At 37.8% G+C, this 26,202-nt stretch overlaps 2 protein-coding genes across 3 annotated transcripts; one reads left to right on the forward strand and one right to left on the reverse strand.

Annotated features, from left to right (window-relative positions):
- Positions 1-683: 683 nt before the first annotated feature.
- On the reverse strand, positions 684-16,617 carry LOC136256000 (uncharacterized). 2 transcript variants are annotated; one of them, XM_066048908.1, is made up of 4 exons: positions 16,391-16,617; positions 11,604-11,959; positions 10,048-10,341; positions 684-908 (listed from the first exon to the last, which is right to left on the reverse strand). In XM_066048908.1, exons 2-4 carry the CDS (start codon positions 11,947-11,949, stop codon positions 901-903), a joined length of 648 nt encoding a protein of 215 aa, XP_065904980.1. In that variant the 5' UTR covers positions 11,950-11,959; positions 16,391-16,617; the 3' UTR covers positions 684-900. The 2 variants fall into 2 exon arrangements, with proteins under 2 accessions (XP_065904980.1, XP_065904979.1); XM_066048907.1 differs by having other exon boundaries at positions 16,408-16,616.
- On the forward strand, positions 16,561-21,530 carry LOC136256001 (uncharacterized). Its single transcript, XM_066048909.1, has 2 exons — positions 16,561-16,933; positions 21,168-21,530. The coding sequence occupies exons 1-2, from the start codon at positions 16,620-16,622 to the stop codon at positions 21,400-21,402; spliced, it is 549 nt and encodes a 182-aa protein (XP_065904981.1). The 5' UTR covers positions 16,561-16,619; the 3' UTR covers positions 21,403-21,530.
- Positions 21,531-26,202: the final 4,672 nt, after the last annotated feature.

Consider the following 26,202-nt stretch of genomic DNA (forward strand, 5'->3'; position numbering starts at 1 on the left):
TGTAACTGTGGACCTTTCTACTGGAAATTTGGACCTTGACCCCCCCCCCCCCCCCCAAACACCCTGCTATGTACCAGGAAAATGTAGCTGCAAATACATGGGTGTTAAGTGCTATTATACATACTGCCTATTGTTTGAGTTCTGGCAAAATTATTACTTTGTTACATTTTAGCTGCCTACTCTAGCAGCAAAAGATGCAGGGTTTTGTACTGCAGTGATTGATTTAATTATATGTTGTGTGATCAAGACAGGTATTTGTGTGCATGTATGGCAGAAAAATACTAAATTGGAGCAACCCCACACCATACGAGTGTAACTGCGTATAACCTAAAGTACATGTTGACAATATAGAATTCATCAACAAGGCAACGCAGTGACTAAAAAACTATTTTATAACTAGATCTTAAAGAGCAAGTAGATGGGACAAAGTTAGCTATATATACGTACAACAGTCCACTTTTAACGGGCAATTGTGTCTGATACTGTGACATCATGCAGCTTTGGGAAGAAGTTGGCAAGCACATAAAAACATTCCAAATTCAGTTGTAAGAGCAGAGCATTTATTGTAGCTTATAATTATTTTATCATACCTTTGCTACAATATTACAGATGACAAAGAACACTGAGGTTATTATTACAATAACATGTCTCATAATACCCATGTTCTATAGCAATAATAAATGTTGCAAATTAAAAAATAATAATCTGTAACCCAACACACAATACAAAGATATATACAAGTATAAGAATACAATAAGCCTACAAAAGTGTTAAAGAAATAAAGGTGTTAGCTATGTTATAAAACAGAAAAATAATTATTCTAGCAACTACTGTAACTGTCAGAACAATAAATTGTTATGTATACAAATAGATGAAGAGGCTATGTTGATAACTTCTCTTTCACAAAGCTGTAAAAATATAACAATATATATAAAGACACACATACGTGATGATTATACATTGTCAGTACAATCTTGGCATGCATGATCCTGTACTTTAGACTTATGACTAAATTTAAGAATGATAGAGGACTTGCACAGTGATGTAATTCATTGTAATTGCCAAGCAACTGCAACTGTGGCCAAGTTCTGAGACAATGTTGCGACTGAAAAGCTCAAGTCTCACTATTTGTGATGGTCCATAGACCAGTTTGTGCCTTGCAGTACAAGCTGTACTTATGGACTCTTGACAATACCCAGCTCGTTAGAAACAGCAAAGAAGTCACAGTAAAATAGCTAGGTGAGAAATTTAATTTAACTACTTATTTCAAACCTAGCCCAGCTTCCCAGTGTCACTATACCCAGTGATTAGTGAATAAATGTAATTGCTTCGTTTTGACCTAATGTGTGCCAAATAAAGTTATTCTAAAACATGGCCGCCTGACCTTGTCATCATACGTGCAAGTCCTCTATTGAATGATTGTTTAGTTGGAGTATTTTCTAAGTTCTGTTGGAGTAATTGGATAAAACTATGTACATAAATAAATGGGAACAAATTGACTTATCTGAACAGCACTACAAGCGGCTGTATTAGTATTCAGCTGTCCAGATAAAGACATCTCTTGAGCCGGGATTAACACTTCCCCTTTGAACTCTTATTAGTACACACAGTATTTATACTACAAACATAACATGCATATGTTGATGTATGAGTAGTGACATCAAAGGTGTGGGCGTGGCCCATGATATATAACCCAAAAACCTGCCTCAGTTTTCCTCACAACATTGGTTGGGCAAAAATTAAGCCCAAAAGTGTCTTAAGATTGACCTGAAATGCTTTCATCAAGTTGCTACATAATTAAAAAAAAAAATATTCAACAGAATTTTCTACTACCTGCTTGCCTGACGCCTTCAGTCAAGCATAGTGTTCAGTCAAGCATAGTGGAAAACTGGCTACAGTTACAGCCCTAATTCTTTCGCAGAAACGTTTCTAGTTTGCTTTAAAAAAACCTTTGGTATATTGATAAATATACGATACTTGGGCTATTGCCTTACCTTTTATCCTTCCTTACCATGGCCATCAAGTCAAGGTTCTACCGCTAAGTGTTAATAGACTACAATATGGCTTCCATCTAGCAGCACATATTGCATCAAACTATTCGAATATACATGGTCGTTGCACCAAACTAGCAAAGTGTAAGTCAATATAGTTTAGTAACAATGTTGAAACCAAGTCGAGCCATCCAGGTCCTGCTTTATAGATTATCCGGGTCTGACCCTACATGCTAAATTAATTAGTGTAACGATGTGGGTGTGTAGTAACACGTCAGAGCATAGCCCTGCTTCTTTCATGAGTCACGCCAACTTATGTAAATTACTGTCTAGACATATGGTAGTCACGCCCATTCACCAGTCTGTACGAATCCATGTCTGCAGGCTTGTGCAGAGCCACACCCACTGATCAGTTGTTATTGTATGAGTCATAATCTAGTATAATAGTGCTGCGATTAACTCTTTTAAAATATTGTGACTGGTTTTGTGAAAAGCAGGCTATTTAGTGGTCATGAGCTTGCAAAAAAACTTCACAAACAAGTATAAGAATAAAATAGGAATTTTAAATTAGAGTAGGGACAGTGTATAGTGCTACAATGAAAAGTACTGAAACAAGCTGGATCGGAGTAGCTAGTACGTAATGTCCAAATACTGTAAAACAATAAGAAGTGAATATCCCTACTGCGAACGGTAGGGATATTCACTTCTTATTGTTTTACAGTATTCGGACATTACGTACTAGCTACTCCGATCTTGTTTCAGTGCTTTTTATTGCAGCACTATACACTGTCCCTATTCTAATTTAAAATTCCTAATTTTTTCTTATACTTGTAATAATTACACAATAAATGTTTGAATTTTGCTTGTGGATGAAACATGATCCAGTGATGACATCCTTTTCATGTCAGTCTAAAGCCATGACATATTACTTTTACGTTTCATGGATGCGACAGGTCAATGTTTTGGCAAACCTAAAATCACATGATCTCTGTGACTGATTTAGTGGATCTCACTTGGTCAGTTCACAAGCAATTGTAACCAGATTGACAAAAAGGAGTCTTTCAAACAAACCCATCTGTTATGACTATAACTTTTTAGATTATTACAGTAACTTGAAATTTAGTCAGAAATGAGCTACTACATCCTTTTAATACATAAGGAAACGTCCTGTTTCATTGATTTTAAAATGTGCAACCTCAGCTGTAGGATAATACATGTGTGCAGCATTACAATGCATTACGCTTTGATGACTAAAAGTAACATATACATTGTCAGATATTGAGAGACTTACTTTGTGTGTGTGTGTGCACATACGTGGGTGCTGTGTGTGTGCGTGTGCACGCGTGTGTATGTAATTGCACATAAATTATGTGTATCGTTTAAATTTTTTTTTTTTTTTTTTTTGTAAAAGATCAAGATACTCTAATGAAACAGTCAACCACTCTAATATAACAGTCACCTATAAATACCAATGTCACAGTATTTTCTACATGATAATTATACTGGACACTAAATTTCCAACACTGCCTAAGATTTTTAAGTGTGGGTGCTGGAATGTTAGAAACCTTGTAGAGATAGGTGACTGCTACTGTTCAACCTAAGGGTCGTCCAGTATCTGTTGATAAGAAGATTAATCAACTTTCTGGTATGATAACTGAAGCGCTTCCAAATGGGTATAGTATGTATTAGTGAGACCAAGCGGTTTGGTGATGATGTCTATGAAGTGGATGGATTTATGGTGCTTTCATTTGGGTTGTAGTGCTGTTCCTCAGTGTGTGTGTGTGTGTGTGTGTGTGTGTGTGTGTGTGTGTGTGTGTGTGTGTGTGTGTGTGTGTGTGTGTGTGTGTGTGTGTGTGTGTGTGTGTGTGTATGCGTGTGCACTTGCCCTATCATGCAGGCATATGTAGCATGCATAGCTTCAGTAAAAAGTACATAAGGACACATAATATGTGTTGTGCCAAGGAAGCAACAGTCAAGTGCGTATTTTACTGGAACCAAGAAAACACAATTTTTCACGATTTCATACCTCAGTAATAGATGAACAGAAACAGCCTTTTTTGCTGTGCAACATTCCTCAGGGTGGGACATCCTCCATACCAAATTTGAGTTAAATCGGTCCAGCTGTTTGAGATATATTTCTTCGTCTTCCGTGTTAATTTTTCTTTTTGCACAACTTGCCTTAACTCCCACAAACTTTGTTGGCAAATTTAGAGGGCATTTATCCTCCAATTAGTGAGCAGATTGGTAAAAGCAGCACATTACAAGTAATTTTCAAAAATTACAAATGCAATTTTTTGTAACGCCTGCAAGGTTAACTACTGACAGAAACAAGTTTAAATTTAGTATGCAAATAGGCTAACAATTGGAGTGTAAACCTTATGTGATTTGAAAGCACTGAGAGTATTTAGCTAAGGGGATATAAAGCAAGCATGTGAAACAAGCATCAGCGATAGTAGAAAATTCACTATTATGACAAACAAGTATTATTCATGATACAGAGACAATCATAATTATTTTGAAGTGGTCTGACACTGTCAGTCCATACAAAAATTTGGTCTGATTGTCATGATGGTCAAACATGACAGGGGAGGTCCATTCGCATGCCTTTTCTAGGGGGGTCTGTGGGAATCCCCCCTCTCCCCCCAAGGAAATTTTTGAAAAATGAGTTCTGTAAGATCGATGTTTTTCAAGTTTTTAATAATAATAAGTCAGTCATTTTCATATAGCTGGACCCAGCACACTATTCCTGTTCTCAAGTTCTATAATTGCAGGGTATTTGGCAAGTGAGATGCTTTCCTTAGACATCATAATAGCAAATGTCAAACCTTTTCGCTTAATGCTATAGATGAGCCACTTTTTCTTACCTGTTCATCCTTCAGTTTCAACATAGCAGCCTTGTATGCATCTGGCACTTGTGGCATTGTCAATCACATTACTTAGGATGAGCCGGTAGGGGAGAAGTTCTTTTGCGAGTGTATGTGTTGTTTAGTCCCTTTCAAGCTCACAGCATAGCCATGTCATTGTCTGGTGAGGTACTTCATTTTCCCTCTTCTACTTGTCAGAAGTAGCCCTTGAGAGTCTTTCATTGAACTTGCAGATGATTCTGTTGCAGAGAAACCGTGCTTCCTACTTGCCATCTCATTATAATGATTAGAGATTTACGGATTGGAGTACAAGAAAAAACAGAAATGCCAGACACCTTTCTTTAAGGCTTCATAAAGAAGTGAGTGATTGTTATTACAGAGCCTTCCCAAGTAACCCAATGAATACACTTAAGAGCTGATATTATAGTCCCTTTCAAGCTCACAGCATAGCCATGTCGTTGTCTGGTGAGGTACTTCATTTTCCCTCTTCCACTTGTCAGAAGCAGCCCTTGAGAATCTTTCATTAAACTCGTAGATGATTCTGTTGCAGAGAAACTGTGCTTCCCACTTGCCATCTCAATATAATGATTAGAGATTTACGCATTAGAGTACAAGAAAGCTTCATAAAGAAGTGAGTGATTGTTATTACAGTGGTTAAACAGCCTTCCCAAGTAACCCAATGAATAAACTTAAGAGCTGATATTATGGTTTTCGCTAATAGAGTTAGGAAAGTCTGCCTACACAAGCCAAGACTAATGACGGACAATGATGACCAATCAAATACCTTAATGGGCTGCCAAATAGGTCAATTAGCCTGAAATAAACATGCTAAGTATGATTAACACCATCTTAGATCTAACTATGGTATGGCTCATTTAGAGGTTTACCAAATCACTTAGCCACCTGACATGCTCACTTAGTCACTTAGTCACCTACACTTGTTCACTTAGTAACCCGCCCTCAAGCAATTTTGTACATGATAGGGATTAATCTGGAGGGGGGGGGACAGGCTCCTCCCTGGGTTAGCTATTGACCCCTCCTCCCTAGGTTTATACCTAAATCTTGAAAAAATGAAAAGGTGTATAATCGAATGCTCAATATTCAATGGCATCTCAGTATAATTTTCAAAAATTTCCTAGGGGAACATGCCCCAAATCCCCCTAGAATCCAAAGCGGCCTACTTTGCCCCCTCTCCAGCTTAATATTCTGGGTTGAGCCCTGCATGATAAATAATTATAACATGAAAGGCACAATGCAGTACTTGTAATACTCTTCTTCTCTGTGTTCTGCTAATTCTGGACAAATAGTAGACTATGTGGCATATCTACTGTAGCGCTAGCCGTTATGAATAATTGGGTGGGCAGCCGATATTACTGCACTTTTGTTACAGCCCTACAGCCAACTTTTTCATGAAAAAGCAAGCCTAGTAGTTATAAAAACAGCTAAGCCAGCTTCTCAAACAGTGTTTTTTTTAGTGGGATTCTTAGATCCTTTGCATAGCAATTGACTACTTGCATGAAGTGGCTGGCAAATATACAGTACACTGCTTGTATCCAAACATTTTATTTGTAGAAAAGTAAGAGTTACAAAACAGAGTCTACATAAACTTGGTAGCAATGTTTTTAAACCAGGCGCACACCTGGTTTACTGAAATTGTTTTCGTAAAAAGTGTGTGCGTGTGTGTACCTATCTATGTTTGTCCGTACGCATCCACGTGAGCAAAATCGTTATAGTAATGGTAAAAGCAGCTTTTACGTAAGAGGTAAAGCAAAATGAAGTTTGCATTAACTTACACAAAGGTAAACTTGCTCTGAGGTGGTTTCTTTTTGGTGGTCTAAAATACGGGTGTGGCGACTTTCCTCAGACTTTGTGATTTACCTTCCCTTCGGGTTTTACAGGCGTTTAACAATTGGGAAACAACAGTGCAGGCCCCGTAGACTACCAGGAATAGCCTATCCCTTCGGTTGGAAAGGGGGTATATCCCTGACGTACGCGAACAAAAATGAAGAGCAGCTTTGAGGCTTTGTCGAGAGAATTTGTGGGAAAAAACGATAGTCAAACTATAAAACAGCTTAGAAGATACTTCTGTGCGTAATACTGTATGTTTATTAAAAGCAGTTTGTTTAGCAAGCACTTCCTTAGCAGTGCATAGCAACGTAATTGAAGAATTACAAAAATTTTGAAATCCAAGAATTACAATAAATTAATTATCCAATATTGCACAACTTAATACAATAGTAATACATAGTTGGTTAATTCCAGATGAGTTAGCTAGCTGCATGGCACCTGGTTTTTAGAAGTAGCACAACATCAACTTGTTTAGTAATCTCAGGCAATATTGTGATAGTTAGCTGTAATTACCATATTGATAATGGTCTTTTGATCGCGAGTATTGAGCTATTGATATTATCGCTCAGCATTATAGAACAGCAGTAAAATGATATAAACTTGTGGGTTAACTAAACAGGACAATAATTGTGACCGGATCTGCGAAAGGGGTCTTATAGCCTTTTAATTGCATGTACTTGGAAATCCATAACTTGACTTGTGAGTATGGTACCAGCCTGAAGTTTGTCACTTTACACTCCATAAATAGCACTATTCCTGGATGTAATTGTAAGGCAATAGGTTAAACACACGATGAGTTATGACTCATCAAACTTGGAAATTTGGCTATAAGACCCATTTTCGCAGATCTGGTCACAATTATCACTACATTTGTAAACAATGTGGTACTAGTAACACCTGTCCTATCTATCACACAGACACAAGAACAAAGATAAATGAATTTGTACAAAACGTTGCAATACCCATACTGCAAGCAAAGGTTTGAGCAAAACTCAACACACAGGTGTACACTTCCTGGCACCCAATTACTTAGGCAGGTAGTTAACATCATAAAGAATTGAAGGTACAAAAAAGAAGGTACTTACTATAATAGAACACACGGGACAAGCACACAGACAACAAAACCTTATATCTGCTACTATATATATCAGTCACAAAGCCATACCAAGATGCTATGAATTTATAATGTGCAAAAAAGTTAAGATAGAAAAAAAGTAAGCACCAAGGTATACAAACAGAAATCATACCACATGCAGGATTCAAACCCACAACTAAGGTTGGGCGGTATACTGGTATGGCAGTAATAAGATGATATTACAGCTGACAATAACCAATACCGCCTAGTTTCAGAAAAACCGTCATACTGGTATAAACGGTTATTACAACAACAAAACAGAAATGCAGCTGTTCCTTACACGTGTTAACATAATGTACTTGTCAATCAGTTTTCAGCCTCTTTGTAATAGCAAACACACTCTTCTACTGAAACGATGCACTAATTTGTTAGAATACAAGCAATACATGTAGCATACCAGCTAGTTAGTTGCAGCATTGCTGTGACTTGTGGATCAACGGTGTAGTCTCAAATGGATAAGTCTTTAAAAATTGTTAGTTAATCAAAGCTATATACAATAGTCATTCATGACTTGCTTCCCTTTGCTCCCAGACAGTCCCATAACAAAGATATTATAACATCTATGATTATAGCCCCAACCCTAGTCACTATAGCTATGTGGTTTATATGATCTGATTTTTAGTGCTTTTGTATTATGTACTACAGGTCTCATTAGTGTCTTGATATCATGATAACTGCAATAGCCGTGATATTAAGTGGATCAATATCATGATATTGAAAATTTCAATACCGCCCAACTCTACCCACAACCTATGCTATATTAACTGCAAAAACTTCAGGGAGATACTATTATACCACCTGAGCTGTTGTCCTGTGGTTTGCAATGGAATGCAACTAAAGATTTCTCTACTTCATGGTCTCCAACGTGCTGTAGTGGACAAAGGAAAACATGTAGAAGCTTGCAGTAAATTATACTAGGCAGCCACATGACGAGTGTTTCATTTCACACACAAATTGTGTATGATTGGAGTGAAAATCATCAGTATCTGACACACGAAAGTTATACCATGAAAAGGTGGCACTGAGAAGAAACAAAAAGTCATCATTGGCAAGATTCAAACTCTGAACCTTTCAGTCAACAGTTTTAAGTGCTAATGCTAGGGCTATTTGTTCATGGTTTTGACAGGTACATAAGTACTGTATAGTGGTCAAGTTTCGATGGGTGACAGTGCTGCGGTAGAGGGCAAACAAACTTATTTGCAGTTAAACTTTCTCAGTGAATGAAATAAATGGCACCCACTCAAAGCACTTAGCCATGCATGTAACATTTGTCAATAAATGGGCATGGCTCACGACAGTTATGATGTGTACATACACTGGCACCCGACTATCAGTTAAAGTGGGCGTGACTCTACATTGGACATACGCATAACTATGCATATGGGTTCGTGCATGCCTTCAGACTGCTACAACACATCTCACTACATGGGTGTGGCTCCACGTATGACTACAGTGATGCACAATCCTAATAAGTGAGCATGGCTTATGAAATAAGCTGGGCTGCTACAGGACTTTCCACGTTAAGCAAATTAGCCTATTTACAATTCGGACAGTTGGACAGATACTCATCACAGCTAGCAGCAACATTCGTGGGGAAACTTTCGCAGTTATTGATAAAATCGCAAAATCCACAAAAGTTTGGCCCGTTGAAACCCCTCCATATGACAGCTCAAGTTTTCCTCTACACCAACACCTTCAAATCCTTTAGAGGAGAATCAGTGGCGGTTGGTTGAAAAGCTACTTTTATTCCTCACAATGAGAGTTTCATTTGGTGCAAAAACCATTTCAATATCTGTATCAGCAATGATTTTGGACACCTAGGAATGGAGGACGGTCAGATGGCTTTTCAGAGAGACAGATAAAGTACAGTTCAGATGTAAGCTGTACTTTATAGCCCACTAACTGTACTTTATGAAACTCTCAAGTTTAATAAAGTACAGTCCAGGACAGCTGGCGGCTGCAAACATAGTTTAAAGAATTGCCTTCTAGTAATAGCTATACAAATAACAAAACACTTAGTGCTTGGCCTTGATGCTAATAAAGCAAACGGCTTCACCTTGATCTCTACTAGCAGCTCAGCCATGCTCCTTGTGCTTTGTTATCAATACAGCACGCACAGCAATACTTGAACATACACAAAACAATGACAAATTAAATTCTAAAATAAGAACAACAGACTTAATTTTTAACTTTGCTCCATTTTACATACCAAGATCAGTGGCTAGCTTCTCCAGTACTATGTCACCATCATCCTCTCCTCTCTGTTTCAGCACTTCAATAAATCTTTGGTACTTATCCATATAACCCATTTCCAGGCTGCGTAACAACACTTTATCAAGGAGATATGTTACCCTCTTACTCTCTAGTGATTCCGCTTCTATTATATGCTTGTCATCTAGGGTGATTACTCTCTTAGAAAACAACAATCCCAAAATGGAGTCGATGGGGAGTTTTAGTAGCGTGTCATATTTGTCTTGTATTTTCTGCATTGCAGCTTCACATTCTGTCAACAAAATACACGATATATAATGATGTACCACCAGTCAATAAAAAGTCAAACCTCAATTATCTAAACACCGATTTACTGAACAGTAGATTATTCAAACGCCAAATCGATTGCTCAGTTGGAGTATTTGTCAACAAGTGTATGTTTTATTAGAGTAATTGAGCAAAGTTGTTTGATTTTATGTACTATTCAATTGTATGAACACCTTTTCCCCCAATTAGCACGGATAATTGAGGTCCACTGTACATGTATATCAGGAAGATAGAAATTAAACACCAGTCTCTAGCAATTTATTAATGCAGTGGTGAATTCATCCTGTGCATCTATCTATAAACTTCTGGTATACAACATATCATACTGTACATTTTGTGACATCATTTGAATACTTAAATATGTTTGATACATGGTATACACTTGATTGACAGGTAAGTAGCCCAGTGAGAAGGGTTTGCTTCCTGCACAGAACAGAGGCCAAACAACCAGATATAATCTCGGCACTGAACTGGGTAATGTCCAGCCAGCTTAAGCCACAAAACAATTATATCAGGACAAGGTTAGTGTAGTTAGTTGCTAAAACAACCATGTGTAGTGACAGCTAATGTACCGTTTACAGCTATAAAACAGGTTTAGCACAGACTAATAGTAACATGGTCGAGATAAGCACATCAAACACACATGCTAAGGGCAATGTCTTTACAAATTCAATAATTAGCCCAGTGGTTATTATGCCAACACTCCCTCAGTAATATAATATAACACTTTGAAGAAAACAAGTTTTACTGAATACATAAGTGAACTATAAGCAACTAAAATTTTGAAAACCATCAATCTTATACACAATACTGAAGTTAACTTTCACTTGAATGGATAGCCACATACTAATACACTACACAATTTACACCATAACTATATGACTGATTTACTTAGGCTGTGTAGCCACTGGGAACGCTCTGGCACCTTTAAACATGAGGCTAGTAACATGGACTCTCTGTTGGCTTTAAATTATGCACAAGTTCACTTCTTTTGTCGGCAGTAAAGTATTTCTGGACAATTGTCCAGATTTTTCCTATGCGTATTTCTTTCATTGAGTGAGTGGCAGTGGTGGTCTAAAGCTGAAACAAGACCTGCTCTGTACACATACCAATTACTCACCCACCACCAATGGTCGTGTTCTTGCGTTACAGTCCAATGGTTTAGGTCACATGATATACAGTATACACTTCATGCAAGGATATTTCCTCTTGTTCTCTTATTATTACCTGGAGATGCAGATACAACTTTAGGTCCAGCCCCACCCGCTAGCTTTAGCCTGATTTCACTGGCCATTTTCTTCAGTTGTGGATTATTAAACTGTTCCATCACTGTCAACAGCTTCTCAAATGGTCCTTTGTCACCACCTTCCAAAGGGGGTTGAATCACATGATCTAAGAAGTACTCAGCTGCATCTGCATCTGTTGGCTGGGATTTAACTCGTTGTTTTATGTTTCCAGAAAACAGGCCTATTTGCAACAGTTTCGCAGAAAATATAGGGTCTTTTACTGGCAAACCATTCACCAGGTTCACACTATATTCACCGTACACAGCCATGAGTTGTTCACCAGACATCTTGTATTAGCTGTTGTAATAATAAGCACATGTTAATATATACTGTTTTTACACAAGAACTATAAACATTAAAAACACATGTGTACTTGCAGGGGCTGATCCAAGAACTGCAAGGGGAGGGGCACAAACAGGCCAAGTTGTAGGTGGTTGGGGAGAGCCAGCTGCAGATTCTCTTGTTTGCTAGTTGCTACATTTTTGAAGCAGCAGTAACTCACTGTTGATTTTTATCATTTTGGCCTTTGCAGATGGTTGTGAAGTCTTAAAGCTGTTGGAAAGGCTCTGGAGGTCTTAAATAACAGCAACACAAAAATTATTTTTTAGAGGCACTTAGTATGCATGAAGGTACAGGGTGATAATTTCATAGCTAGTCTGACTTAGGTTCATTTCGGTTTCAAGTGAATAGTGCATACTTTAGCGAGTTATATACTTGACCTGACATAAAGTCTAGTGCAAGGTTTAGTGTTTTAATCAGAAGTACGATTCCTCCACAAGGTGGGGGGAAAGGGGGATGGGGATTTGCCCCAAATGCCCCATCCTGGATCCGCCATTGACTTGGTGTAACATACATCTAATCAAAAACAGCCAAGCTGTAAAAAAGGGTGTAGCCTCCAAAAAAACCAGGGTAAAAAGATGTGAAATCCAAGGTGGCAGCCAAGAAATGGCTGTGATGGTAGGTTAACGGCAAAAAATTTAATAACGACAATTCAGGTGAATTTGTGTTGCCTCCTCCAAGTTTCATTAGGATTCGGCACCAAATTCACCTGAATTGTCATTATTAAAATTTTTGCCATTATCCTACCATCACAGCCATTTCTTGGCCACCACCTTGGATTTCATTTCTTTTTTCCCCCTGGATTTTTTGGAGGCTGCACCCCCCTTTTTACAGCTTGGCTGTTTTTGATTAGATATCATTTCTTTTTGTAATTTCATATCTAAAGCCAGCCTATGGTCAACTTCAGGTATTTCTTTTAACTTGTCTTTTTCTTTACCACAGATCTAGAGAGAAGATTATTTTGAAGAAGATTTTAATGATTTGTTTAGCTACATGTACATTTAGGCAATAATTTACAACTGCATTGATTGATAATTAAAATAAGTCACACAGGTTGAACTATTTGCAGCTGAATACTCTACAGGGAAATGTGTATGTAGCTGAAGTTCCACAGGGAGCCTCATAATACAACTGTACTCTTTGACTACATGGTGAATAGTTTGTAGTTGAGCTTACCACATGATGGCTTATTTCTAACTGAAACACTCTACGAAATGTAGCTGAATTCTCTCTTGTTTCTAGCTGAACTCTCTACAGGGTGACTTGTATCTAGCTGATCTCTCTACAAGGTGACTTGTTACTAGCTACATTCTCTATAGGGTGACTTGAAACGCAGTTGAACTCCCTACTGGGTGATTTGATCAAGCTGATCTCTCTACAGGGTGACCTTTTTGTAGTTAAGCTCCATACAAATGTACAGTGGCTTATAACTGTTAAATTCTCTACAATACATAGATAAATGCTTTAAGAGAGTAATTATTTACTTCTTAGCTGACTGCTCTATTAGGGTGATTGCTCTATTAGAGTATCTTGATCGTACACTTGTTACACTTAGTTGACTTTTGTAGTGTAACTCAGTAGTTTTTGATCTGATTCCTTGTAAACTACTGAAAGATCATTGTACTATAATTATTCTACCTCTCTACCTATTTTCAGCTCATTCCATTAGCTATTTGCCTGGTAGGTGTGGTAAGTAATACTAAAAACTTGATCATGCGATTTTTACACATGGTTGGAGTTTTTGTTATAACTCCATGACTGTTAGTGCGATTTCTTTCAAACCACAAAAGGTTTGCACTACAATAGTTACTCCATGTAGTACATGTACAGACTGATTTTCAAGTTATTCTGTCAAGCGGTTTACCCTGAAGGTGTGACAACAAATCGCTTTTGGATTTTTGAAAAATCACGCATAACTCCCTATTCTTTGTCTGATCTCTACCAAAATTGGATTGTAAATGTACAGTATTACGCTCTTACCGCCCTCCAAATTTTACGTAAACCGACCAAAGCATGTGCGAATTATTTACAATTTTTCTATCTAAAGTGTGCGAGACAAAGAAAAACATACAAAGAAAATAAGACGGAACTTTGAAGGTGCGTATCTCAGTGATGGATGGGTGGATTGGAATGGGAAGTGCCCTACCCTGAGGGATTTTCCACAGCAAAAATGGCTAAATTCTGTCCAGCTGTTATTTAACTACGGATGCGTGAAAATGGCGTTTACTTGGTTCCCGTAAAATACACACTTGTCTGTCACGCACCGCACTGGCTGTACTTGGCCGCATGATACACTATCGTGTCTTGATTAAGTTATAAAAAACCTGACTACAAAATTTAAGACAGTTACCAACATAAGACAAACTCATGCAACTGATTATAATCTCCAACCAGTATTGATTTTTCATTTAGTTTAATGAATCCCAAGCTGTTCAGCTCCTTGGGAGCTTGTCTAGCTAGACCTCAATATGGTTTACTCATTGTACGTATAGTACTTAACCAAGGATCAGACACTAACCTGATCAAGAGAGCAAGTTGTCAGTCTGGAGATCAAGTCCACCTCCTGGTATAGGATTATTTTTTTTTGCCTTCACCAAGTTTCAATATCAAGATCCTGACAGGTGTTGCAATGTAACACAACAGTGCCACATTTCCTTGTGTAAAAGCCACATCCAAATAAATACATACATTGATTATAAGCCAACTGGAAGGTTTTCAGGAAAACGGCCTAAGCTATTATTAGAGTCTTGTGTTGTATTCTTTCCTTGCTGCTGCTGCAGTTGTTTTTTTTTTCAAACGTATGCTACAATTACAGATTAGTTCATGAGAAACTGCTATCCCATTATGGACACATGGTTCAGACCACTACAATGAAAGTGTGCTAACCAGGAAAACAATGTAAAATATATAAACCTGTTAACAACTGTTAATGAATAAAGACTGTGACACAATAGCGTGGTTGTGTAATATATGGGAACAAACTTCTTTTAAAATAAGCCTTACAATGTAGTTGGTAATCATGTGGTCTTCCTGTTATGAAGGATTGAATTGTTCCATTTGATACATAGGGTTTCTTTTATCCATTTCATCTTTGATAAAGTCTAATGAACTAATGAGTATAGAAAACCGAACTGAGCTGACTTGCTCTGGCATGGCAGATTTGTGAGGGCTGATCTGGTTCAGTTCGGTGGTTGTCTATACTGTAGCAATAACTGAGATGATTTGTGCCAAACTGAACGGAATCAGAACATGATATGAGGTTAGCGTTTTTGTAGTGTTATCAGAATCAAGTTTAGAGCCATCCGGTGCTACTTAAGTAACCACATCAGTGGTCTACATGAATCCACATGCACGCAGATATGTATCATGTCAAAAACCCAGGCTTTTTATGAGAAAAATACGGTACCTAAAGTGAAAGGTTAGACAAATAAATTGTAAACACGTGAGATGTGGCTAAACAGTGAAAACAGCGCATCTACTATTTGCAACAATAGCAAACAGTAGTTACAGTTGCTACATCTACAAATATACACAAAGGCTTTACTCACCAGTACAGCCTCTACACACTAACAATTTTTATATAAAATTCTTATATAGCAATCTCTCTGAAGCAATGAAACGACTCTGTGGTGCATCACCTCTACAACCCATCTGCATATGGTATTTGAACATAAAAACTTGTCCTGTACTGTGTTGAGTATGCTCACCACAGAACTAGACAAGTAACGAAGTAACTCTTACCGATAATTCCACTACTGGGTATGATACCTGGGCATAAGCTGTTGTGAGTGTTAGTTACTCTAAGCCGCTAGTTAATTTCTTGTAGACAAAAAGAAGCTGAAGAAAGGTTTTATGAAAACAAGGGCACGTTACTGACATCATGGTTTACATAATTATGGGCATCCACTTCCATCGCAGACGTACAGTTTATATTTTAGATTAGGTCAACATTTTGCATGGCATCCAGCAGTAAACATGTTGTACTGTATGTATTAGTAGAAGAGGATAGTACCGTTAGCAATACAAGCAATGATTGACGATCAAAAAAGCAAGTAGCGTTCGGTGCAGCTGCTTCAACTGGCAGTACAGAACTTGTAGACTTGTCGCGAGCCAGAGGTAGGGACTAAGCAATGTCAACGCAACGCGTGGTTTCACTTTTATAGATAAGCAGTTCGATATATGAGCTCGGGCAGCTGCTCACAAGGTTTCTTCAACACGACTTCCAAGGGGTAGGGACTCAAGAGCAACGTTTTTTATCGACAAGCAGTTCCTCACAAGGTATATTTTTGACAGTGCAGCGCGTCTTCTAATTAAATCCCACTAATCGTTCATCTATTTAGCACAAACGGAATACATGACTACATTGTCTAAGACATATAAAATACTCACTGTACTACAAATCGTACTTGTGTATAGCTGCTGTAGAATAGAAGAACTTCAGCCACTCGCAGGTACGCAACCAAAAAAATGCGGATAAACGTCCTACAAAAGCCTGAGAAGTCTGTAGACTATTCGTACGTCACCACATTCCCCTAAAGGGTTTCCCTAATAATTTCCCTTACAATTTCCTTCAACACAGGGAACAGGGGAAGTTTGAACTGGTTTCCAGGAATCAAATATGGCTGGCTTGAAACACGCTGGGTGGGGCGGCGGGTATGACTTTGCAGACAAGCTGGATGTTATTGGGTTGGGCTGTTATCTTGATGAAGAGCGAGAATTTGATATCCATGTGGGTGAAGGAGGTCCAGGGAGCGCCTTTTTCCACCACTACATCGTGATAGAGTCACCTGACTTACCGGTCACTGATGGACGTGTCGTGTTCGAGCTAGCTAAGGGACCAGAGGCCAGCGTGTCTGGAGCACTAGTACCAGGGGTCAGAATATATTCTGGTGGCTCTTTGAAATATCGTGTCACCATCCGAGCCTCCTTAAGGTATGATGCTTTGTCACTAGCTAAATACCCACAAGTGAGCTAGCTACCGCTTCAACTCGCGCTTCAATAACCTTCTAGCTAGCTACTGTCACCTGTAGCTGTTCAAGTTGTGTCAAGAGTGTTGCATGGTGAAACTAATATTATTGTGCTCCTGTGATGTATGTCAGTTGTTCAGGGACCCTAGGAAACCCCCCCTGGGTACACCTCTGATATTGTTGCACTCTGCTGGGTTGTAATGAATGGCTGTTTATACTTCCAGTTAAGCAAACACTATCTGTATTATTTCAGATAATTGACCCTCCTCTGTATCACAGTACAGTTTTAATCACACTCAAACCAATACATTATGTAAAAGTGCATGTACATGTCTACTATATATATATATGTTGCAAGATTACTGCTCTGTGGAGGAGAGGTTGAGAGGGCATGTTTTTTTCCTCTGGTGTTTTCAGCTAGTGGTGGCATGGGGCCAACTGCTACCACAGTTTACAAGAAGTTAGCTTCCATGTTGGTAGACAAATGGGATATCATACTATAGTAAATGTTTGTTTTGGTTGAGATGTAGGCTTTGCTTCTCACTGTTAAGGTCTGCCATCATGTGCCTGAGGAGACATCGATCTTCTGTACATCGTCCCATACCTGCTTGCGTTGATCTGGCCTATTCCGAGGGCAGGCTCAATGCTGATGCCATCATGTAGTTTATTTTACTGTTGCTGGTGTTATCCAGCTGTACAGCATTTGACAGCCAGTGCTGGGGGTGGTGGCAAGGGCATTCCATCTAGCCCGGGAAAAAAAAAGTTCTGTGGAGGCAAGTAAATTGTTTAAAAGAGGAAGTATACCTATCCTTGCGACATTAGTACTAGTAATAGCATAGGTAGCAGTGAAATTTGGGATAAATACCACGAGTGTTGTATTGGAAATTTACCATTTCCAATACAACAAGAGTGGTATTTATCCCACTTACCATTTCCAATACAACACTCGTGGTATTTATCCCAAATTTCACTGCTACCCATGCTATTCCCAGTTAATACCATACTCGCTGCATATGCGCATGCTTTGCCATTTACGCAATTTGTCACTATGTACTAAACATGCATCAACACTAATTGGCGCTACATTGTTAACATAAATTCTAGCCAATGAAATTGCAATTACAACTTTTTCACTGCTACCAGTGAAATTTATCCTGTGCTACTATTGGGACTTTTGTATGGGCAGTGAAACAGGTATGGTATTATAATACTAATTATGCACTACTGCGAGTCACGTCTATATAATCAATATCTTCATGTATACCTTAATTGGGGTACTGTATCAATGCATTCCAAACAAGTATCATCCCATCTCTATACTGCCAATCAGTATGTGGTACTGCAATAGAATATATTTGTACTGCTTCAACCTGCTTGATTTTGTTAAAGCACCCCTCAAAGGTTTTACCATGTTGTAGCCATACCTAGTAAAAGCTACAAGTCTTAAGCATAGTCAATGAAAGGACAAAGTGATAGGTCAAGATGTGGTTAAAATCATAATGAAGATTTATTACTTTTAAGACTTTACAGCACAATTGCAAGTGCTGAAGGTCTGTAGGACACCTTGTCCTACAGCCTGTTGAAATTTGTTACATAAAGTGTGTTTGAAAGGTGGAGAAAGGAGAAAAATTCCAAGACTGACATGACCTAGGCAGCCTCGAACCTGCAGCCATCCGATTAACGCTCAAATGCTTGTAGGAGTCTGCCAGGCAGTCAGAATGTGTTCTCCTTGTCAATTTCATGTATATGTATCCATAGGAACTCTACAGAGTGACTTGTTATCTCAAAGTACCCCATGTGGAACCAAATGAACATTAGTATATTTATTAAGGCTTTACAGCACAAATGCTGAAGGTCTGTAGGGCACCTGGTTCTACAGCCTGTTTAAAGTTGTTACAGAAAGTATGTTTGAAAAGGTGGAGAAAGGAGAAAAAATTCCATGACTGGAACCGGGCAGCCTCAAACCTGCAGCCATCCGATTAACGCTCGAACACTTACAGGAGTCTGCCAGGTGTTCAAGATATTTTCTGCTTATACATACTCCTATAAAACAAGTACTTTGACAGATGCAAACAAATTTTTGCTATAGTGCCCAAATTTTTCTTCCAATCTTCACAGTATTCCTTTTATTGTTGAACTTTGTAACTTCGTATTCTACACACTGATTCTATGCTCTGATCCATCCATTACAAAAACTAATAGCTTTTGATAACCTTGATATGTGGGTATAATAGGATAACCAAACAATTGTAGTGCTCTACCAATAGTTTTTGTATGTAAATATACAATTCTAATAGAACAGTCATTTACTCTAATAAAGCAGCCATTACGTTTAGCACTTGTATGCAAATATCTACAGCTTCTGGGGATGTGGCTGTTTCTGGTACCAAGTGTCTACATAAAACTCTCCTGAATCAATCAGGCTGTAGTCAATAAGTAGAGAATCATCATGATGTATGTGGCCATGTCAGCTTTAGTAATCTTGCCAACTGCTAAAATATAATTTTTAGCATCATGATCACACTATACAGGTGACCAGCTGAAAGGTCGAATAGTGCCAACAAGGTGACAGATAATGATCATGTGCCTACTTTGCACATGCGTACATCCTAACCACAGCTGTTTTTTGTTTACCACAATTATCTCATCCTTTTGTAAATTAACTTGTACCAATGTAAGCCTCATTTAATTTACTTTATTCGCCTTTATACACACAAGCTGTCCACTCTTCTTTCTTCAGCACTACTCAGTGCCTGATTTCCCACCACTATCGACTGATTGTGGTTTGAGTTGGTAGGTGTACAAGGCTCTGTCTGCCTGGGAGTAACCTAATAGGCAACTTTTCTGTTGATCCAGCATTAAGCTTGATAGTTAACCTGTTTATGCAGGATAGCTCTAATGGTATGAGAGCAACTATACTGCCACAGAAAGGCATCTTTTTACTGAAGATGGCTTTCCACCCAAGCAACACCATAACTTTGTCCGTGTATTGTTATAAATATATGTAAAATTAATAAGTTTTGTTTTCCAGTGTTTTGGAGTGTGTAACAACCAGATGCATGTTGTCCATTGTGTATATCTCAGTTTGTAGTAGTTGCTTGAAAGTTTACTAGTATAGGGTAGTGTAAGGAGGTATGTATACACTGTGTACTCTTCCAACTTCCAAATGTGAATCTGAGATCCCCACTTCCTTAACTGTAGTAGCTGCTCCAACTCAGAAACTGTGGGTATTAGTTAATTCATCAACCAATTGCAAATCTCAACTATTTGTTAACTACACACATATATGTGTGACCTAATGTGGGAAAACCATCGAGCTACACACATCAATAGATCGTGAGATAATGCAATTTTAAACATTTTAATCCAGTATAGCTTGGGAAGGTCAAAAAGAGTTTGAAATTTTCACCATGAATGCAACTAATCATACTGTATTTCACTTCAATTCATAGCAAGCTAGCTATTGATATATCCGTGATTTTAAGTACCTTTTTCATGACAGTCTCTGTAACACAAGCATGTCACCATGATTGTAGGTGGACGATTGATATATGAACAGAGAGTGGTCAAGTGGGTCCTAAGGTGTCTCCAGTTTTGGGTCTCATAAAATACAAAAAAAAGCTGTGAAAAAAATGGTGTGGCCTTGAATTAAATTCCTGGGTGAAAAAGTAGTGAAATCAAATTAAGGTGCTGGCCAAGAATGGCTGCAAATGCTAACAAATTTTAATAATGGCTGTGTGCAATTGTAAAATTCATTATTTGCCATTAACATCATTGCAGCCATTTCTTGGCCTCCACCTTTCTTTTTCACCCATGCTTATAAGGCCCACCATTTTTCACAGCTTGGCTGTTTTGGTGTGGATCTAGATGTTTACACCCGTATACTAAGTTAATTTCGATATGCTAGCTGTGAGTCTGTGGCCATTTAGCAAGTTTTAATACAGTACCACAGTAATTCTACTTTATATGCATGTGAGGATGCTGTGGACGCGCAAGGGAGCTGTTCCCCTTAGGCCACTGCTGTTTTAGACATTCAGGCCATCTGTATATAAACACCCAAGTTTTCCTGTTGACAATAAATGTGTGACATCTTAGTGTCTATCATTGTGTGTAATATGTGTGACATCACTGTGGCCATTTCTTATCCACCATGCAACTATGATTTCAAGCATACTTATACCTTATATTTGTCAGTATAGGATGCTGTCTGATTTAGCATCAGGAATTCTTCACAGTATGGGTAGCTATAACTTGATCAGTAGCAGTTGCCAGAACTTTTGTGATGAATTTCTGAAACAAATTGGATCCAGTGGTTACTGGACGTATGTGAAGATTGGAGTGGCAGCTGCTGTGGTTGGAGGATTGATTGGTTATGGAGCTAAGCTATTGTATGATGCTGTGAAAACTGAAAAGAAGGAACATGATAAAAAATGACATTAACCATGTGGATAAAGACCATAGTGGGTATAGCTATGCAATAATATATTATATGTAACTTATAGTTGTAAAGGTAAAATTAATGTACAAAGCCTGGTCTATTTTGTATTCATTTGTACATGTAATTGTGTATACAAGTAGTGGGAATTTGCCTGTTGTTAGTAAGGCCTGTAAATTCAGGTTGATAAAGCAGGTAAATGCAATTAAACGTTTATGGCTACTTGAGTGGCTACATTAGATACTCAAATAGAACAGTTACTGCATGTCGAAATTATCATAGTAGGACATTCACAGATTTATTAGTATTCTAACAGAGTATAATTCTTATAAGAGCACAATGGGGCACAACTGGTCGTAATCAAAGCATAATAGGAGGCATTGCATGTTCAAAAGTGTAATAGGCTTGGGCCTAGAATATATACATAATGAGTCTGCGCTTTTTCATACAGTATCATGTGGTTGTACCCTTCAGATTGTTCATTGCTATTGACTTTAAATTTTGAAACTGACTCACATAGGCCAACACAGCATATACATCTTGATATGTTAGAAGTAAATTAGAGGACTGTCATAGTTTGAATATATAGATATATACACCAATGGCGGATCTAGATTTTTAAAATTTAGCTCAGTGGCAGTCTAAATACATATAAAAATTGTTGCACTGACAATTTGTCATAGCAAACAACTATATACCACTGTATTTCAGTAGCATGCATGCAGTTGCACTTAACTAACACCTATTAAACCCTTAGCAACACTTCACTTTTTATTTCTCACTGCACTAAAGAGCAGTTGTGTATCTTGTGGGTTAAAATAGAGTTATTATACTACAGCTATCAAGTAATTGGTACTGTTTATCGTTCACCGACCCAACGTTGGCATATCCAAATTGTGTTGTGTACTTAAGGAGGTTTTTGAGTCAAAACCACCATACTTATTGATAGCTAGTGACTTCAATTAGCCTGGCATTGATTGGAGTGACGATGATTTTTCTGGCAGTTCATATGAACAGGAATTCTATGATGCAGTACAAGAATGTATTTTTATTTCAGCATGTTAATGAGCCAACACGTTTCAGGCCAGGTTCATCCCCCCATGTACTAGACCTAGTGCTTACCAATGACAAGAACATAGTAAAATCCATCAAATATTCTTCTGGACTGGGGTTAAGTGATCGTTTGTGTTTGAATATTCATCTTTCATGCTCTCCAATAACTATCATCCAGTCCAGCGATGTATCATCTTACAATTTTAACGAAGGAGATTATATGAAGCTTAAAACCCTCCTTAACAAAACTGCCTGGTTGACAGAAATACAACCAGATTTAAATGTATGCCAGTCTTGGGATTTTTATGCAATGTCTTAAGTCTGCTATGGAATGCTCTATCCCAAGGTACCATAAATCCCAAAGTAAAAAAATTACCATATACTAATCATAAAGTAAACATAAGAAGGAAACATTATGGAAAAGGTTCCATAGAATTGGCAGATCATGTTAGGTTTACTCAAATAAGAAATTCTCTTAAACGCCTTAAACGTGACTTGAGATCTAAGTTCGAGATGAGGATTGCTAAGGAAGTGAAGACCAACCCTAAAGATTTTTGGTGATATGTAAACTCTAAGGTCAAAGTTAAACCCTCCATTCCTACACTGGTTGATGAGTCACTTAATGATATTGAAGCAGCAACTGATGAAGATAAAGCGGAAATGTTGAACAAGTTTTACCAGCACATTCACCAAAGAATCCATGAATAATATTCCTGAGTTTCAAGACCATGACTTCGTAACTAGTCTTGATGGCATATCAATTGATGCAGGCATTGTAAGAGAAAAGTTGTGTGATTTAAATTCTAGCAAATTAAAGCTACTGGACCTGATGAGCCCCCTCCCTCCCCCCTGAGTGTTGAAAGAAGCTGCTGTTGAAATAAGTATACCTCTGTTTATAATTTTTAAGAAGTCATTAAGTGAGGGTAGACTGGAAAATAGCAACTATTATCCCAATCTTCAGTTGAGAAAGGAAACAAATCATCACCCTGTAATTACTGTCCTGTAACTTTAAGATCAGTTGTTTCCAAAGTTTTCATCTATTATCCCTGAGGGCATGTTAGAGCATTTGTCTAACAACAATAATATTTGATGTCACAATGTCAACGCAGATTCCTCCCTCGCAAGTCTTGTATGACACAGTTACTATGTGCACTTGATGATTGGACAGAGACTTTGGACAGTGGTAATTCAGTAGATGTTTTGTACCCTGACTTTAAGAAGGCTTTTGACTCTGTTCCTCATGAAAGTTTGCTCAAACAGATTTATGCATATGGTTTTAGAGGTGATCTGTTTAATTGGATACAAGGCTTTTTGAAAGGACGCAGACAAAGAATTTAAGATGGATGAGATCAGGCTTGTTGTAATTACCCACCGAAAGTAATCAGTACAATTACAATTACTTTTTGAAGCCAATCTAATGATTACAATTACAATTACTTCAGTATGTAAAATAATGATTAATAATTACAATTACTTTTCAATTACTACTGTACGTGTGGGGTTAGAGCTGGGTGATATACTGGTATTGTTAATAGTCTGTGATATTTAAGTCATACTGGTTTTGATACCGCCTGCTTTTTTAGTACTGCCATACCATCTGGGCACTATGGCCTCCCTGTGGGTTCCATATTTAGAAGGTAACCAGACATGTGACAATTAATGTTTGTAGGCAGGTGCTGATGTAGTCAGCTGCTGATGTAGTCAGCTAACCAAACTATGTAAACAAATTTGTTAGTGGTAGTTTGTACCTGAGGCTTGCTGAGCTACCATGGGTATTTGGTGCTTTTGTTGTGGTAAATGGCAGTTACTTTAATACCAATAGCTTTTACATTAATACTGTGATACTTTTTATGGAAGGTATACCGTTTGCTATTTTTCAATACCGCCCAGCACTAATTGGGGTACAACAATAACTTACTTACAGTTCTCCAGCATTAATCTTAAGGTACGTCTATTAACTCTTCAAACTTTTTTGGTAATAGTCTACATATATTTTGGTCTGAGAACATTGCCACTATGGTTGAATACACACTCAAATGGTGCAAATGTTGCTGCTATTCTACTTAAAATGGGATATTTATTTGCTTTTATCTTCCAAAATTTTAAAGGGCTTTCATCCTTTGTAAACTCTGTGTCATCCAGATACATTTAAATGTTTCTCTACTATTGAACATTATGTACCCCATGGGTATCCCATACTGTACATAAAATGTTTAACTATATGGTCAACAAATACATGACATATAATTTCAATAATTTACTGTAGCTACATGGGCCACATGTTATACACATGGGATTGTGTACATAGTATAGTCAAGTTATGGAGTAGTACTTTTATATAGCATAACTTTGATTACTTAAATTTAATTACATAATGATTATTGACTGAACAGCTAATTACAATTACCATTACTTTTATGCTCAGTGAGCAATTACAATTATAATTACAATTACTTGAAAATTGCTAATGATTAGTAATTAATTACAATTACAATTACAATTACAACAAGCCTGGATGAGATGGACATTGTTAAGGTAAATGAGGAAAAGGATTTTTGGGGTGTTGATTGATTGCAATCTCAAGAGTCATAGTCAGTGTCAGTGGTTAACAAAGCTAATAGACTTCTTGGCCTTATTAAACAGACCTTTTCAAATGTTTCTGCAGATTCATTTACATGCCAGTGGCGTAGCTACCATTGAGGCAACCGAGGTAGCTGCCTCGGTAAAAATACTCAACAACAGGCTGAGCAGGCCAGAGTTTTGGCACCACAGATTTTCTACTCAAACGTTACTAGACAGCATTGATTACTGTACTACACATTATAGAATCTATACTGTAGTGCTAAGCAGGGCTGGAGCCCATGGTGACACACTTTTCAGTTAGCTACTTGTAAAAAGATCGAGATACTCTAATAGAGCAGTCATCGTAATATACTCTAATAGAGCATTCAATACAGATTATAGCCACTGTTTTGATTACACTTGTTAATTGTCTTTACATTAGCCACTTTTCAAAAGTTCCAATCAGTCAACAGCATGGCATTGCATTGGACTAATTGATCATGCATTAGCAGTTACAATAAAAAGTATAGCCTCCACATGCCATTTCAAAGCATATATTCTCAAAATTTTCCTTGAGGGAGCATGCTCCCAGTCTCCCTAGCTTGACATGTTTAGCCACATGCAGTTGAGCATTACATGAAAGCAAGGGTTCATAATAATGTATGGGGCCATACAAATATTATGAACTCTTGATGAAAGAGATAATCTCTGACTTAAATATCACTAAACTATATAGTGTGCATGACCATGATCTCCCCGTTGCAGTCCATGGGATGGTTTGACTACTAATATCTCCAGAATAAGTCAGTATTTTGTGTTGAGGTTATATACAATTAAACTAGTCTAATAATTGAAGTCAGGTCTGTACATTAACTAAGCTGGAGCATTACTTATAACATGTAGCAAAACACTCAGAGTCTTCTGAAACAGTTACTTTCATCTAACCAAGCAGACCTTCAGTGCTGGTTACTGTAAAGTGTTAATAACAATAACAAGTATAGAGTCAACCTGCAAATGCTGTACTACCCATACTGTACTTGAAAGTATTTGTGAATCAGTTGAGTCAGAAGCAAACCCTCTCAATTATAATTACTGTAGCTAGGTTAATGCATAAGCTTTGCCTCGGTAAAACTTTTTTCCTGGCTACGCCACTGCATGCCTATACAAATCATTAGTACGTCCTA

The sequence above is a fragment of the Dysidea avara genome, chromosome 5 (assembly GCF_963678975.1).
Source record: "Dysidea avara chromosome 5, odDysAvar1.4, whole genome shotgun sequence".
Taxonomy (NCBI): Eukaryota; Metazoa; Porifera; class Demospongiae; order Dictyoceratida; family Dysideidae; genus Dysidea; species Dysidea avara.